The following is an 18,735-nucleotide window of genomic DNA, read 5'->3' as shown; positions in this document are numbered from 1 at the left end:
GAGGAATGATCTTATCACATCTGATAATGAAACCTTGATCAAACATAAGTTCATCTTTCACCTTGAAAAAAGAAAGAATATCACCAGACAAATTTCGTTCCTGAGGCCAACCATACTGTAAGTACCTTGTTAACAAAGGCAAACTAGGATCATTCGCCATAGCTTCTCTCCAATCAGTTTCAGAGATACCACCAGAAGAACCTGCAGTACTGCAATCGTTAACATCATCAATGTTAAAAACAATATCAGAATCATCGTTCAATTTGCCAGAAAAAACAGAGTTAACTAAAGGCAACCTGGACATGCAGTCAGCGTGCACATTTAAACGACCAGGAACATACTCAACAACACATTGGAATTCCTGTAACTTTGCAGCTAAACGTGCTAAACGCGCAGTTAACGTTCTACCACCACCAGCTAACAACATGTTAATTAAAGGTTAATGATCAGTTCTTAGACGAAACCTTGTTCCCCAGAGGAATTGTCTAAAATGTTCAGAGGCCCAAGTGCATGCTAATAACTCTACATATTCTTCTCCTTTATCTTTCTGCATTAAAACAGAACCCAAACCTACGTTGCTTGCATCCACGCACACTATACATTCTTTTCCAAGATCAAACGGCCTTAAAAAGGGAGCATTGGTAATTTCCTGCTTCAACAGATCAAAAGCATGTTGTTGATCATTGTTCCACGAAAATTTTGCATCTTTTTTCAATAACAACCTAAGAGGATGTACTTTTGAAGCATAGTCTTGGACAAACTTACTATAGAATTCGGTAAGGCCCAAAAATGAAACTAGTTGTTCCTTATTCAATGGTGCAGGTGCTTTTGATATACTTTTGATATGATTAAGTTTAGGTTTAATACCCAGAGCAGAAATTTCGTGACCAAGATATTCAACTTTACTTTGCCTAAATTTACATTTGGATAATTTTAATGTCAACCCATTTTCTTGAACACTTTTTAAAACCTTTACCAGGTTTCTGTCATGTTCCTCAATTTCTTTTCCATGTATTAGGATATCATCCTGGAAGGCGATTGCCCCCTCACAGCCCTCTAACACTGTTTCCATAAGACGTTGAAACACAGATGCTGCACTGGCTAAACCAAAAAGCATTCGACAATATTGGAACATACCCTCAGGTGTAATGAAAGTGGTCAGAAATTTCGATTCTTCGTGCAAAACTACCTGATGGTAGGCACTAGTTAAGTCTAGTGTAGAAAAAACACAAGCACCTGAAAGAGTAGAAATAAGTTCATGTATATGAGGTAAAGGGTGTCTATCAATCCAGATCTCCTTGTTTAGGCTGCGGAGATCTACACATAGACTAAGTTCGCCATTGCTCTTAAGGGATAAAACTACTGGCGAAACCCATGGGTATGACTCAACAGGTTCAATTATTTTCTTGGAAACAAGATGTGACAAAATCACTTTCAATTTGTCACGATATGCCAAAGGTACATTCCTGACTTTATGTCGGATGGGAATGGCCGATTCCTTAAGAATAATACGGTGTTTGAAGTTAACAAAGACCCCTAAATTATCATTAAAAATAGAGGGAAAGTCCTTTTTTAATTGAGCAATAAAATCATTTTCAGGTGGGACTACATATACAGGAGGAGAAGCATTAGGGTCAAGCTTAATCCCTAAATCGTGTTGATGAGGCCGACACAGGATGGACGCGCCTTTGGCGGCGACATATACCTTCACTCTAGTAATCCTATCTTTGAATTTAATGTCAGCCCACATGTAACCCTCAAGGTCAATTTTCTTTCCAGTATACCCCCCGGGATGTATATCAGGTGGTAACAGTTTTGTTGTGCTCCAATATCTGTCGAAAATATTTTTGCCAAACATTTCGTGACCAAGATATTCAACTTTACTTTGCCTAAATTTACATTTGGATAATTTTAATGTCAACCCATTTTCTTGAACACTTTTTAAGACCTTTACCAGGTTTCTGTCATGTTCCTCAAATTTTTTTCCATGTATTAGGATATCATCCTGGAAGGCGATTGCCCCCTCACAGCCCTCTAACACTGTTTTCATAAGACGTTGAAACACAGATGCTGCACTGGCTAAACCAAAAGGCATTCAACAATATTGGACCATACCCTCAGGTGTAATGAAAGTGGTCAGAAATTTCGATTCTTCGTGCAAAACTACCTGATGGTAAGCACTAGTTAAGTCTAGTGTAGAAAAAACACAAGCACCTGAAAGAGTAGAAATAAGTTCATGTATATGAGGTAAAGGGTGTCTATCAATCCAGATCTCCTTGTTTAGGCTGCGGAGATCTACACATAGACGAAGTTCGCCATTGCTCTTAAGGGATAAAACTACTGGCGAAACCCATGGGTATGACTCAACAGGTTCAATTATTTTCTTGGAAACAAGATCTGACAAAATCACTTTCAATTTGTCAAGATATGCCAAAGGTACATTCCTGACTTTATGTCGGATGGGAATGGCTGATTCTTTAAGAATGATACGGTGTTTGAAGTTAACAAAGACCCCTAAATTATCATTAAAAATAGAGGGAAAGTCCTTTTTTAATTGAGCAATAAAATCATTTTCAGGTGGGACTACATATACAGGAGGAGAAGCATTAGGGTCAAGCTTAATCCTTAAATCGTGTTGATGAGGCCAACACAGGATGGACGCGCCTTTGGCGGCGACATATACCTTCCCTCTAGTAATCCTATCTTTGAATTTAATGTCAGCCCACATGTAACCCTCAAGGTCAATTTTCTTTCCAGTATACCCCCCGGGATGTATATCAGGTGGTAACAGTTTCGTTGTGCTCCAATATCTGTCGAAAATATTTTTGCCAATAATGGTATACCAGGCACAAGAATCAATAAGCATCAATATTTCTTCACCATTAATGGAAATAAAATCACTGGGAAAACCCTTACATTCAGTATCACCAACACATAACATAGTGTTAATTTCAGAGGGTTGTTCAAGATCATCACATTCTTCATAAGACAAATAATTTACTTTATGTGAGGACTTACACATTTTGTTAAAATGACCTGGCTTTTTACACTTAATGCAAATTTTGTTCCAAGCTGGACAACCTCTATAATTTCCTACGTGATCATTAGCTCCGCATCTATAACATATAATTTGAGGGTTTTTTTAGCAAAAAATGTATTATGTTTCCCAAAATTATCTTTTCTAGTAGGAAAAAATGCAGGTTTCCTATAGTTGGAAGAGTTTTTTACTAAAGAAACCTCAGGAATTATTACTTTACTTTTCACTTCATGACCTCTTATTTCATTTACAAATAATTCAGATTGCTCAATACCCTTAGCAATGTTTAATACAGCACTGAGGGAAGATTCAGTGCCCATCCACAAGCGTTCTTGGATCTTCTTACTCTTGGTGCGCATCATGATTTGATCCCTTAAGACTTGATCAAAATTTATAGTCTCAAAAGAACAAGAGCCAGCCAAAGTGCGCAAAGCAGCTACATAACTCTCAATGGATTCATCTTCTTTTTGTACTCTAGAGTAGAACTTAAACCTTTCCATAACAGTATTAATTTTTCTTCCAAACCTGGTACTTAGTTGCTTGATAACAACCTCAAAAATGTTTAAGTCACCAGAACCTATATTTTCAATAGGAGGCAAATGTTCTAATTCTTTGAGTCCTGCGCACCTAGACAGTTCTTTAACAAAGCAAGTTTCCTTTTAGGAGGACAAAGGAAGAAAAAAAAATCTTGAAGAAAAAGTGGGTCCTTTTCTTGCTTCTATATCCCGATCGTCGCCAAAATTGTGTTGTAATACACAGAGTCAGGTAGATGCTTGAAATCCACCATCAACAGGTACTCAGGCTTAACTGTACATCACTAACAATTAGAATTTCAAGGTAAGAAAGAATCATAAAAATTCCAATGGAACAGAGAAAGTATTAACTCGGCCACAAGTCTCAAGTTCTTATGCCAGATTCCACAACACACATTTTGTCCATCGTTTCAATCATACCCTAGCCACACTTGTACCTGCTTGATGGTGTTTAAAGACTCTGTAGTGCAGCGGGTGCAGACCACTTTCCAGCAGCAGCTCCTCCTTGTGGGAAACTCAGTGGTGGCTTTCTTTCAGAAGAGAAACTATTGAAAGAGATTATCATGGCAGGTCTTGTGCAGAAGCCGGATGTCTTTGGCAGTTAGGGTGCTATCATGGCCGAGTGAGGAAAGGTACCAGGCATGGCAGTTACTGCCTCTTGGTCGAGTCATTAGCTGCAATGTATCTTCAGCAGTTACATTCTCCCAGACCAATCATCCTCCACTTCAGCTTCGGCGCGGCATCTCTCGTCTGGTGTCAAAGTAGCAGCACCAGCTCATGGACTTATAGTGGCTGCCAGCTGACACACTGGTACCTGTGCTTGTAAATTGTGTACAGATACCCCCTGAAGACACGGGCCACTCAAAACTTGGCTCTCTACCGCAGTTTGTGTTCTCTAGGTGTTCTTCACATTAGGAATTTAATAGGCTACTCATCCTGGACATCTCTTTCTGAAGAGCAGGCACTCTCATTTCCTCTCTCAGCAGGTAGGCAGTCTTGTAGATCAACTAACAGGAGAGGGTAGGATTGGCTAATCAGCGTACCTCCAGCCAGATGTTTTGCTGTGGCTGCCAGAAGATGAACACACACACACGACAAAGCAGTCAACAGGGGAGGGTAAGACAGCAGCATCCGTGGTCCTACAGCCAGAGGGTTTCCAGCTGCTAGAGGTATGTTGACCACAAGCTGGTATTTCTTGCGAGAAGGATTGTTTTTGTTGTGGCTTGTGTTGCTGGATTTTGCAGGGAACCCTCTGCTGGTAATATCACTTTTCTTGTGGCTAACAGGGATGTTTGTTTAATTTCTTCCCATCGAACTTCATGTGGTTAACGTTGCCTTCTGCATGACTATTGAAAAGAGATGAGCAAAATCAAAATGAATGTGGTATTTTCTGTTGCGCACCATGCTTGAAGCTCAACCAGGAGTACCATCTTAGTGCCAAACTATGGCAGTATCTAAATGCTGCTAAGTGAGTGGAATTAGCTCCCACACAAATTATCTGTCATAAGGTCGTATTTCATGACTTCCTGAAAGTCCTCCTCATGTCTGATATGATCTTCTTCAAATTGTACTTAGTTGTTGATGTGTGTGTCACATTGGCCCAGTAAGGCTGCTGCACTTGCAGCCTCATTGGCGTTAGGCGGGCCACACAGTTAGGCGGCTAGGCTACAACTAGTGTAATGAAAGATTTGTATTTCTTAATATTTTGTTTAATATTCACTGGAGATGATTCCTAGCCTGTTGATAGAATAATTCAAGCATGTGAATCGATGAAAGAGGAGAATATACTGTTAAAGATGATGCTTGTTCCCAAAAGAGACGAGGAAATAAAGGGGAAGAAAAGTCATGTATATATATTCTAGGTTTCCTACAGGGCTGCCGTCAGAGAGAGCGAGGCCCAGCCTCAAATGCTGCCGCCACTGCTGAATTGGTCTAGCGTGTGAGACTAACGTGGGTGGGTGAGACACAGCATTCTCACTGCTATAGAATAGATCTACAAAGACACAGCCAATGGAGTGAGGTACAACACAGATGTGTCTTTCTGTAGATAAACGGAGGGCTCCAGCTACTTTTCCCATGACCTTGATATGTTTTACAAGTCTACACACAATTTACACAAAAACCTTTAAAAAAACAAGTTTGCCTATGGTGCAGTATAAGAACTTACACACAACTAGTAATGCTACAGGAGGAGACCATTTTTAGCCTGCATAAGCATCCCCTGAACAAAAAACAGACAATCAAATGGATTACAAGGTAAGACCCTTTATTAGAAGACAACTACACAGAGCTGTATGAAACCTTCAGACATTCCGCTTACTTTTTCATTATTTCCAGAACAGGGTTTTTACTCCTTCTCCGTGCTTCATTAAACTAGAAGTTCATATTTAACACAGACAAGGAGACCATTACCCACCTACTAATTAAGTCTGACCCATCAAGTTGCAGACTGTCCGGAAAGTGGGTCAAGCTAGTACGAAGAAAATGCAGCATAAATACTTAAAACACTGCTATGTGGGTTTCCTTGGACACATATACAGTTCGGATCACAGTACGGCTGCAAAATGTTTAAATTACTGCAAATTATGATTGATGAACATGAGCAGTGCCTAAACCTCAGAACTAAACTATACACTCTTACACTGATGACAACGTGCGATTTCTGAAGCTGGAATAAACATTAACAATAATATTCTTCTGAGGAATTAGTAAATAAATATGTTTGCGGGAGAGTGCACATTTTTACAAGTCCAGTTGGGTAGATGAAGTGACTGGCCCGGGATGCTCAGTTTGCAGCAAGTGGGACTACCTTCTTTCTTTTAAAGGATATGTTCTGAGAGGATGTCGTAGTTCTACCTCATACAGTATGACAAGTCATGAGATAAATGCACAGTAATTCCTATCTTCAGGCATGATCGTTCCCAAATAACTCAGAGGAACAGAATTCCTAATTTAGCAGATTTAATCCCCATTAGGGGAATTACGGAGGCGGGAGAGTTGCATTTTAGGAGATGAGATCAGCAATGTGATTATCACAACATCCATCCTGTCTGTTACTGAGGGAACAGGACTATAATTGGCAACAGGTATTGCAGAAGGTCCATAATACAATTCACTTGTTGGTAGTGACTTCCTCGCATTGGTTCAGTGGCGTCGCTTGTAGAATCCGCATCTGAACATCCCATCAGCCAGTGTGGTATGATTGGCAGCTTGAGCTACTAGATTCAAAACATAAGGCTGTTCTTGCTGTACTTGCTAGAAAGGAACAGGATTCAGCCTGTCACCGGTCCATGCTCTGGTCATCTTGCTGGTTCTGGAAACAAACCCGGAGAAGACGCTCACAGAACTCCAGCTCCTCCTAGAACAGAAAAGAAAAGAAAGGTTACAGACTCTTCACTCAATGCTGCGTTCACTCTTTCTGGGCAAGCTTTCTTTAAAGATGGCAGCTGCACCTTACACACAGAGAGTGCGGCTATGACTGCCAGTATTTTGTATACAACCTGGGTCCAACAGAGACGATGCATGCATTTCATGTACAGGCTACAACCAATAGGGAAAAGTGAAACATCATACATACAGGACATGATCAGTGGAAAGCTCACTGCATCTTGCATGCAAGAGTGACAAACAAAAAAACTACTTTCATGCAGCTGTAGTTCTTCACTATTCAGTTTCACATTACTTTTATTGTTTTCCTTAGAGATAGAAAATCCTGTGAAACATTTTCAAATAGTTTATTCTAGCAGCCTTTAGTGCTATTGTACTGCATCCAATAACTGAAGGGGAATTTGCAAGCTCTGCCTACTGTAAAAATTTTTAATTACACATAGTAAGAAATGTATCTTGAAATCGATGAGAGGCAGGGTAGATTAGATGTGAATCAATGAAATATATCAATGTTTGGGTGACAAGTGTTACAGAGGAGTGTTTTTTTTCAACATCCATCGACCTTTCATATTTTTAACAGAGTATATATAAGGCAGTCTTTTAATGGTGTGCGTAAGAAGATGTCTTGTTCATCTTCTGGTGTTCACATGGCTGCTTCGCCCATTAGTGTCTTGGCTCTCGTGTGGACACACAATCAGTTCCAAGCAGCATACCCCCAACCAAACAGGGCCATAGTCGCTACCTTTGTCCTAGTGTTCAGCACTGTTACACAACTAGGTAGCAATCTGTTGACTTTGGCGTAACAGTACTTTATGCAAGAGAGCAACCTCGAAATTCTATATTTGGGTACAACCTGTCCTGTGTAGGCATTTCCAAATAGTACAATTTACCAGAAAAACTGATCTTTTGTCATGCCTAATAATTTATGTTACTTGTACGCAACATGACCCACTTTACTGCTCTGCAAATGATCCGATAGTTCAAAATGCAACACTCTCTCAACCGCCTCTGCCCTAATCAGTGCCCTGAACCTTCCTGGGAAGGCAGATCCCCCTTGCTCACTGTCGAGAGGGCACGTAGATCACTGGTCCAGCGACCACCTACGGGGGTCTGCCTGATCATAGCAAGGCTCTTAGATTACTGTGTGTTGCTGGGGTGCATGTGGGTGGTATATGCATTTTTACCAATAAAAATCACCAGCTATAATTAGATTAATTTTGCTTGTTTTCAAACTATTAAAAGGCAACAAGAGCAAATGTAATATACATCTCCTCATGGACCAATCTAACATGTTTATAATAGTAAACTTTCAATAGAAAACAACAAAACTAGCGACCTGTTGGTAACTCTTCCGTTTAAGGATTCAGATTGCTTAGGTGTGACATTTTCATAATTTCAGTGCAATTATGAGTGACATTTCACCAGCTGTGAGTGACACTTTCTCGCAAGTACAATCCAGCCATGAAGAAGAGGGAAAACCTATAAATATGAGAAGTTACATCCATCTGAGAAACCAGAAACTCTAAAAAGATTCTAAAGCCACTGCAAAGCCCCAGAAATGGAAGGGCACAAACTTCACAGGAGGCCCTGGTAGTGATAAATTAATGCCAAATTTACGGTTTATTAAAGTAAAGGTGCTGGTGAAGTTGTATGCCACAGACCCGGGACCCCACATAATGAACAGCCAAAGTTCTAGACTACTGAGCACAGTCTGCACAGAACTGTGAGTATAGGTGTAACTTAACTAAATAAAATTAAATTAGGACAGAAGTACTTTGACACTAGTGTGAGTGACAGAGCAGCATCACCACAGAAAAGGCCAGCTCAGTCACGACTCCAGTCATACAATGCCCTTTACCTGTAGCTGATGTCTTAATAGTATGTATGCCAGTGTGTAGATTTGGATTGATATTTATGATTGCAAGTAAGAAACTCATCTCTGACAAAAGCAGTACCCTCCTGAGCTAGCCACATAAAATACTGTTCTTTGATATCCATATTACATGTTCTTTGCAGCAGGCATGTTAACCCTCTGTAATTCTGGTGAGTCAAAAGTTGCACAAGACAACTCTGATCTCTCTATAGCAGGGACATGATTAATCATCACTTTATCTTTCACTTACCCACGGATTCACTGAGTGCTGGGTAAATCATTCCTGCTAATCAGCCTGGTCGCTGTGGCTAGAGACCGTGGGGTCACTCTCTGCAGACAGGCGATCTTGCAGTGTTGTGAAGTGCTAGAGGCAAGACTTGCCCATCTGCAGCTGTAGATATTAGTGAGGGCGAAAGGTCATGGCGTGGCGAGCTTTACGAGCTGTGCCCTATGCCTTTAGACACGCGGCGCCCGCTCTCTGTCTCACCATGACGTGTATGGCCACCAGGAAACCCCCACGACCAGGGGAGGGGAGCAGTGTGGAGGAGGTCGTGGAGTAGGTTTAATTTATTCATTCTGCAGGTGGCAGAAGCAATTCTTGGTCTTGACAGGAACTTGAAATTAATGCATCCTACAGCCGCTCAGCCTGCAGTGACCAGAAGCCTCTCAGTGACAGCGCCTACAAGAGGGGTGGAGGAGATGAGTGCCGCTTTGTAGGGTGCAGTTCTGTCTCACCCGAACCGTAAACAGCCCGTGCCAGCCACAACAAAGACCTGTACTGCATGATTAAGGTGGCTTCAAAACTCTGCTAAGCACACACTGTCCCCAGTAGACAACTAATTAGTGGTACTAGAGTGAGCGAGCTCCAACCGACTGTACACCAGTACTGAGACGATGGAGGCGTTAGACAGTGCTCATTTCTAATCCTTACAGTTTTTTGCTTCATCACTTTAGATTAATCTGACTGCGCGAATAAGAAAATGAGTTACTTATCTGTAACTTCAGCTGTCCAGTATTGGTATCTTTCATAGATTCACATGCTTAGAATCATTCCCGCCGACGAGGTGGGAGTCTTGCGGTACAATAAAACATATACATTATAGTCATAATAACATTACATCATAGGCTACAGTGTATAGAAAAGTCATTGCAATAGCCTATCTCAGTCTTTTTGTAAAAATAACCAAACTTTGGAAACCAGCCAATCAGGCAGTAGCACCCTCTAGAACCATCCCCAGAGAGGCAAACCCTCAGATTTTCGTAGCACAAGTGATATAGTATCTCATTATGATAAGGTAAGGCTCTCCGGGGAGGAGGGTGGGTCGCATGTGAATCTATGAAAGATACCAATACTGCATAACTGACGTTACAGGTAAGTAACTTGTTTTCTTATCCAGTATTGGGGTATCTTTCATAGATTCACATGCTTAGAATCAGAATAGCTAGCAGTAAATAATACTCATATGCATAGTGGACGATGGGTATCATAAGAGGTGTAAGAGATACCATGCCAAGACTAATGCAAAATTCACAAACATGTTTATCTTGTGTGAAAGATCAAACCATAATCATACATAATAATGGTCATATAAAACATTACAATTTACAATATTAGTTACAATCCATTCTTGCCATCAGGCTTACCTTATCTAAAAAGGTTTCATAGTACTGCTTGTCCAACTGCCGATTCAGCCTCTGTTGCCAGATCCAAGCAATAATGCCTAGTGAAAGTGTGTACGCTCTTCCCGGTCACAGCTCGGCAAATTTTGTCCAAGGACACACCAGCAAACAATGCTGTAGAAGAAGACATTGCCCTGGTAAAATGAGCTTTCGGTTTTCTTGACAATGGATGACCTGCTTTGCAATGACAAAATTAAATAGCAGATGCAATCCACTTTGAGATGGTAGCTTTTGAGATAGCTGATCCTTTTTTGGGTCCCCCATACGACAGAAATAACTGATCAGATTTCCTGAAGGACACAGTCCGAGATATGTAGAATTTTAGGCATCTCTTGACATCTAAAGTATGCAATGACTTCTCCGCCGCAGAAGACGGATTGGGGAAGAAAGTCCACAATACCACAGGTTCATTGAGATGAAATGAAGTTGGAACCCTATGTAGGAAGGTGGATACCTGACTATGGTTGCCCCCAACTTTTTGCCTAGTGTTTAGCTGGTTTTCGACTTAGTTGGCCTGGGATCCTGCTATTCAGGACCCCAGGCTATCTGCTCTCTCTGTAAAATGGACTCCATGTACTGTAGGTACATACCAAATTGGATATTGGGTCACCCTTGTGAGCCCCTGTATAGTGTACCATAGATACCAAGGGCATAGGTGCACCCAAGGTCTGCAGCATGTATTATGCCACCCCTGGCTGGCCACCTAAATTGACACAACTGGCTGATCACTCAGCTGGGGCAAGGTTGTGTAATCACCCCTTGCTTAGGTATAGTATTCCTATACCTACCTTATATATAGACACATAGTAACCTATAAGTCACTCCTATGGCAGGCCTTAACAATCCTGGAGGCAGAGTGCTTGGTTATGTGTGAGATGGTGCTCTAGCATGAGCTGAGCCTGTCTGCAGCTTTCGGAACCATGTCCTTATAGCTGTTCTATGATATTGCCATACCATTTACTCTTACGTGCATTATAATCCTCGCGGTTAATACTAACTTTGGTTTGGCTTTATCAAAACATGTCGTGTAAGGTGTCATACACCTTGGAATACTACCCCCTCGCCAATTCTGGCGACGGGGGTAGCATTCCACGCTTCTAGAGGGAGAAGACATGTTGAAACTACTGTACCCGGTTAAAGTTAACCAGAGCCCCAGCATCACAAAATGGATGCTCCTGCCACAGACACAAGTCTGACCTCCTGCTGCTGGGAGTCCTTCCAGTCACGGAGGTTTGGACAATAGGTTTCCTGCTTGGGGAGGTGCGAGCACCACCCCAGACAGGAGGATGTGTATTGAGACAGGGAGGGCTGAATAGATTGAGACACTGCCTGAGGCACACTAGGTGCTTCATGCATACCCCAGTTCAAACCGGTTGCTGGGGCACTCCAGCCCCAGCTCTGGTGCGAAACTGGACAAAGGAAAGGGGGTGCTGCTCGTGGTGCAAGGAGCATGGTACTTTTGAGAGACTGCTGGCACTTGGGCGCTTACCGGGAGAACTGCTGAATTGCCGATTTTGGGCTTGATAGACTCACCTAACTGCATCGTTTGGGACTGCGAGGACCAGCGTGCTGTGCGCCGTTGGATTGGCCACAGCTGGTCCTCTTCCCGCCTCCATCTCCGCCTACTTTAGAACGCGCACGGGGCGTGCGCCGGGCGAAGCCTGGGCCAAGGGCGGGCCCGTTGTAGCCCGTTTGAGACTGGACTGGGCCATCCCTCTGACCCCTGGCATTTGTTGTCTGGCTATTCGACGGTCCATTGACATTGAAGTAAGCGGAATATACGGTCGAACACTGGTCACACAATGCCTGCCCGAGAGAGACAGAATAAGACTGCTGAGGGGTCTTTGCTTTTGGGCACATTAGATAGCTTCATTACTAGAACTAATACAGTGATAGACCAGGGGATCATATTATTGGAAAGGCGGGTGTCGCAGGGCCTAGCATTGGCGAAGAGGTCTTCTATGGGGTATCTAGCAAATGCCCTAAAACAACAAAGAATTCCCTTTTCATAAGTTTTTTGGAGAGGGAAAGCTCCCTCTGAGGGATTTTCAATCAACAGGTTAAGGATGGACCATATGATGTATTTACGGTTGCATAGAAAATAACAAATTTACACAAGTAACATTATATAACACCCGTGTCCTAATGAGAATATGCACAATACCAGGAGAAATTTCATAAAAATGTCTTTATTGGGTGATTTTACCGACCAATTGGTTAAAAACAAAATCATTCACATTTATTTATCAGAAACATTAAAATCTTAAAAGGGCTGAAAAAGTGTCGACGCAGCGTTTCGGTGATGTCAGTTGTCACCTTCTTCAGGACAATATTTCACATATTAAAATCACTATTAAAAAAATACAAAGGTTACAATTATTTCCATTCTCTAAAGCAACTTCAGTTTTTCACACATATTCACACACTTGATGGTACGGTAAGTCTTGTGTCAAAATGCATTGACCATTATTCATATCTATTAAAAACCTTGTGCATATTCTACATGATCTCTCCTCTTATCTATTAGGCCTTTATCTATACATCACAATGTATTAAGCAAAAAAACATTTCCTGGTTTTTGACAAGCATAAACAGACATTTGTCACTCTCGCAACCTTCTATGGTCTAACCTTACTCGGGTATCCCTCATTGAACCATGTTTCACGGACCACGGTTCTATGTTTTGAATTTAAGAAAAATTGTACTGTCTTTATTTGACAGTGCTGGGCACCTATATCCATTGGTGGCTGTGACGGGGCTATACGGATATTTTAAACTTTACCATCCTGCCCTGAAGAGGTAACATACTTCTTCTTTATTTATCACGTATTCAAGTTTAGTCATTCGGGACATTTATTCGTAGATCTTACCTACTTGGTAGTTCATAGATCGCTTTTGTCAATTCGCGATTTCTGAGTTATTGTTCGTTTGGCACAATTACTATAAATGGAAAAACACAAAAGGCATAAGTTTCTTGGGCTTTTTTTGTTTAGTTAAATGACCAAAGGGATTGTTAACAAATGTTATCTACCTTAGTTATGTGGCCTTTCCCTTGAGGATAGAGTTTTCAATTCTCAATGTGATTGTTGGGTCTGCTCAAGGTTTTTCTCTATATGATAGGGGAAGGTTTGTTCCATTATTTTTAGCAACAGAAAATTTCTTTTTTTGAACATAGTGCATCATTCGTTTTTACTTGACTTTAACTGTCTCTGTGCAGCACGGTTTTGTATTACAGTTTTTTGAATTGTTATCCTCTACTTAAAAGTGCTTTGCTACTTGGCTCCTTAAGCATAAAAGTTTAGTTCTCATATGGGGATGTTATGGGGCATCGTTTATTTTAACTTAAGTATCACACATATCTGCAGCTCACTTATTAAGAGCGTTATTTAGAGTGTTATATTACCTGGATTGATTTCGTTAAAATCCTACGGTCGACGGTGGTATTTACTCCTTGCCCAGCCGAACGGGGAAGTTTCCCTGAAAGTATATGGGGGAGCTATTACGCATCACGTTAACACCGTTTGAGATAGCTTCGTTACATTGTTGTATTTTTCTTACCTTAATTTAGATATCAGATGTATATCTCTGTATCCTCCCACTAATTCTTGGGCAGCGGTTTATGTTCAAGCCTGAGTTTTTTTCCCCAATTAATTCTGGCAGGAAGAGTTTAAAAAGAAAAAATGTTTTAATTCTTTCTATTCTTTTACCCATTTTAACTTGCTTAGGGCAATAGGTGGATAAAGCATACCTCTATCCTTAAAAACGGTTTAAACGGGGTCCCTTTGCTTACTTACTTATTTTAGAGGCTTTTTCTGGCGTCTCGAGTGGGCATCTGCACTGACCGTCTCACCGGACTGGAGTGGCTTTGCTCATTCCCTCTCTGTTTAAATACCCTTCTTAATTGTGTCCATTACACGGTTTTAATGTTTTCCACCTGTGGGTGTCTGTTTGTTTCTGTTTTAGTTACGCGGAAACGGCGGCGGCCATCTTAAAGTTTCTCATTCATTATTACTCGGCCAGCCTGGTCTCTCGCTATGTTACTTTCTACTCATGTTATGATGGTCTGGTTTTATTTTATGAGCGGAGTTCGCCTGTGCCCTGCGGCTTTCTACATTTAATAGCAAAAATACAACATCACATAAATACGTTGGTCACAACCATATGAATAATTAGGCCAAATAACATAGAGGTGAAAAGTGTTAAGAAAACACGGATATAGGACTCCCTTCCTTTGATGTCCGGAGTCCTCGCAGGCGGAGGTCTTAACACCTTGGGGCTGGTTGTTGGGGGTTCCGCCTCGGCGGCTTCTTTCATCCTTTGAAGTTGGGTCTGGAGGGATCCCAGACACTCAGCAGGCCTGGAGCTAGCTCTCGAGGAGGCCAGATGGGTGATCGAAACTCATCTCTCGAGGGGAGGTGGAAGGTGTGACCAAGCTACTCCTCCCTCTCTCGCTCACAGGGAGCGCTCTACCCCCTAGCTGGGGATGGCGCCGGAGTACCTAAAAATGTGGAAGACATACGAAACGCTAGAAACGTATATTATGCTGCGGTAAAGCAGAGGAAGAAGGCTATAAAGCAAGAGTCATGGGATGCTTTATATAAAGCTAGTCTTCAGAAAGATAACACCAGTTTCTGGAAGGCAGTAAATGCCCCCTTCTTTCAGGAGAACAGAGTGGATTGTATTGACCTAGCAATAGAGGAAGCAACCTGGGTTAATCACTTCACCGGCCTCTATGAAAGAGATTTGTTATTGGGGGGTAAAGACGTTGAGAGGCTGGGAGATGTAGAAACAATTGCACCTGGACTGTTTCCCCTGAACATAAATTTTGAACTCTCAGAGATCGAAGGGGCAATAGCAGAGAGCTCTGGGGGAAAAGCCCCGGGGCCGGGTGGGGTACCCGTGGATATTTACAAATCAAATGATAAATTATGGGCCCCTCGCCTGACAAATGTGCTGAACTGCTCTAATAAAATAGGACTTTTAACAACTTGGCAGAAAGCTATAGTGATCCCCATTTTTAAAAAGGGTGATCGCCAAGACCCAAAATGTTATAGGCCCATATCACTACTAGACTCGCTAATGAAAGTGGCTGGTAGGGCGATATTAAATAGACTACAGACGTGGGCAGCGGACACGGGTGCACTCTCTATATACCAATATGGCTTCAAAGAAGGGTTAGGTACAGTTGAGCAAGGCTTGAATCTAGCAATTGTCATGGGTAAACACGCAGTAGCAAAAGGGGATAAGCTTTTTCTGACTTTTGTTGATTTAAGCTGTGCGTTTGACTGCGTTAGTCATGAAATACTATGGGAAACTCTTTTAGCCTTAGAAGTCGATCCCTTTATTGTAAATTTCATCAAGGAATTTTACCAGGGGGCTGGCGCCAAGGTCCGTTTTGGCCTAAAGGGAGAATGTACTTCAAAATTCCAGATTAAAAAGGGCGTCCGCCAGGGATGCATACTGGCACAGTTTTTATTTAATCTATATATCAACAGTATTGCATCCCATCTGATAGAAAACCGGCAGGATTGCCCACAGGTTAAAGGCAGGCCAGCTCCAATCCTGTTATACGCGGATGACGCGGTTATCATGGCGCGTACGCAATTGGGACTTCAGAGATCTTAACTCCTTCTCTGATTTTATGAGCGCACGGGGTCTAAAAATCAATAGTGGTAAAACTTTTTGTAAAGAAGATATCTTCAATCCAAGGTAGATAGTTGAAGTTAGTCTTTATTAGTTAGAAGTAAAGAGACCTCCAGCTCCTTCCACAGCTTCCTCTGTACTGTCTGCTATTCATATCACAACATTCCAACCTCCTAGCAACATGCCCACTATTGCAAGAAGCATAGATCCCAACACATCTCCCCCATTACAATATCAGAAGAAACGTACAAATGAAGCATATAAGAAATAAAGCAAACAGGAGCAAATAAAATCTATGGAGCATTACACTTTGCAACATTGCCACAGCTCCAAGCAGAACCATCATTTAGGATAAGAACATTTTTCTTCACAAACTTTACTTGTTTAGGTTGAGAATATTTACTTTCTCCCTTAGTTACAATACCACATTTCTTTGTCACCACCCAATCACCAACATGTATATTCGAATCTTTCACTCTCATCCTGAGATTATACAAATGTGTAGAATCACGCTGCTTACTGACAACACAATCTTTCACACTTGATCTGTCGACCCACACATATTCTTTATTCTTCAGCCAACCTGGAACTTCCTTCAAACCTGGCTCACGCCCTTTTAGAGAGACAAATTGAGAGATACCAGTGACCGAATGTGGAGTTATTCTATAAGACCAGACCATCTTCTTAAGCTACTCAGCCCACACCAAACCATTCGCCAAGGATAACTGAATGTTCTCCATCAACAATCTATTGATCCTTTCCACAAGGCCATTGGCCTGTGACCTAAACAACGCAACCTTCTCATGACAAATCCCCATGCCATCCAAAAATTCCTTCATTTGTCTCGACACCAGCTGCACACCATTATCCGATACCAAAGTTTTTGGAATACCTTCATTTAAAAATGTTCTTTCCAAAAAGTTTATCACTCTTTTTGTGTCAATACTTTCAGTGGACTCCATTACGAACCATTTAGAATGATAGTCCACAAGAACCATTATGAATCTATTCCGAGTACCCAATTTGGAAATCGGTCCTAAGAAATCAATCGCTACTTTCTCCCAGGGCCGTACCGGAAACTCAACGCAGGAAAGAGAAGGCTGCCTGATGACTTTCGTTTTGTCGCTAGCAGCACACGCATGACAATTCCTAACCAATTCATCAATCTCACCATCCATCCCTGGCCACCAATATGATTCGCGGATCCTTCTCTTAGTCATGTTCCTCCCCAAATGGCCTTCATGTGCTATATTCATAATCTTTGATCTGAGATTGCACGGTGGCACCAATCTGTTCCTCCTCCACAATTTACCTTCAGATACACTCAATTCAGCTTCTACATTAGAAAAACCCTTCAAGCGAATGTCATTAGAGGATTCCCTAGACCATCCCCCAGAAACATGTTTCATAACCAAAGGAATTATTTGATCATCAGCCATGGCAGACTCCCAATCACTCTTATCAAAAGCAAGAATCTCATCACAACTAATTACAGGGTCATCAACTTCTACCAGATCTACTGAGTCTACAGGCATTCTGGATAAACAATCCGCAATAACATTTTTCTCTCACATACTCCATCTGAAAGTTGTAGTCAAGCACTGATAAAATCCATTTCGATATTCTAGGGGTAACATTACCCTCCAAACCTCTCCCTCCTTTAAACAAATGCACGAGAGGCTTATGATCTGTACGCACTCTGAAAGGCAACCCCCAAAGAAAATATCTAAAATGTTTAATTCCCCACGTGCAAGCAAGAGCCTCCCTCTCAATAACTGAGTAAGATACTTCTGCACCTTGTAATCTTCTAGAGGCAAAACCTATAATTCTTTCCACACCATCAGATATCTGAGAGAGCACAGCCCCAAGTCCCACAGCACTAGCATCAGTGGTAACCAAAGTCTTGGCTTTAACGTCGAAATGACCTAAAGTAGGTGCATGAAGAATTCCTGCTTTCACGCGCTTGAAAGCATCCTCACATACTTGATCCCATTCAAAAACCACACCATTCTTCATCAAACGCCTTAAAGGCTCAACCACATCCGAAAAACTTCTAATAAACTTAGAACAATATTCAGCTAATCCTAAAAAGGATCTTAGCTGATCTTTAGTTGTTGGTGTAGGAGTATCATTAATCGCAGAAATTATACTTTTTTTTGGCTTAATACCTAAACCAGATATTTCATGACCTAGATACGCCACACAATCTCTCTTCAATTGACATTTTTCTTTTTTTATGGTCAGACCATTAACTTCCATGCGCTCTAAAACTTGTGTTAAAATTCTATCATGATGTTGACAATCCTTCCCAACTACTAATACGTCATCCTGAAAACATAATACATTCTCAATACCTCCTAAAACTTTCTCCATCACTCTCTGAAACACCGCTGAGGCTGAAGCCAACCCAAAAGGCATCCTGCAATAGCGAAATGCCCCCAGTGGTGTTACAAACGAGGTAAGGTGTCTTGATTTCTCGTCTAAATCAATTTGGTGGTAAGCTGCAGACATGTCAATTACACTGAATATCACACCACCACCCATGGCACTTAACATTTCAGAAATATTAGGCAGTGGCTGCC

The 18,735-nt window shown here is 41.6% G+C and overlaps 1 protein-coding gene across 3 annotated transcripts in view; it reads right to left on the bottom strand.

Annotated features, from left to right (window-relative positions):
• Positions 1–5,815: 5,815 nt before the first annotated feature.
• Positions 5,816–18,735, bottom strand: part of HSPBP1 (HSPA (Hsp70) binding protein 1) — a 409,565-nt gene continuing 396,645 nt past the window's right edge. For all 3 annotated transcript variants that reach the window (XM_086930301.1, XM_086930302.1, XM_086930303.1), the window contains exon 8: positions 5,816–6,928. In XM_086930301.1, coding sequence (XP_086786427.1) covers positions 6,851–6,928 — 78 coding nt within the window. In that variant the 3' untranslated portion in view covers positions 5,816–6,850. The remainder of the gene's footprint in view (positions 6,929–18,735) is intronic.

The sequence above is a fragment of the Lissotriton vulgaris genome, chromosome 7, assembly GCF_964263255.1.
Source record: "Lissotriton vulgaris chromosome 7, aLisVul1.2, whole genome shotgun sequence".
Taxonomy (NCBI): Eukaryota; Metazoa; Chordata; class Amphibia; order Caudata; family Salamandridae; genus Lissotriton; species Lissotriton vulgaris.
Note: the sequence above shows the minus strand (reverse complement) of the source record. Positions and strands in the feature narration are given on the sequence as shown.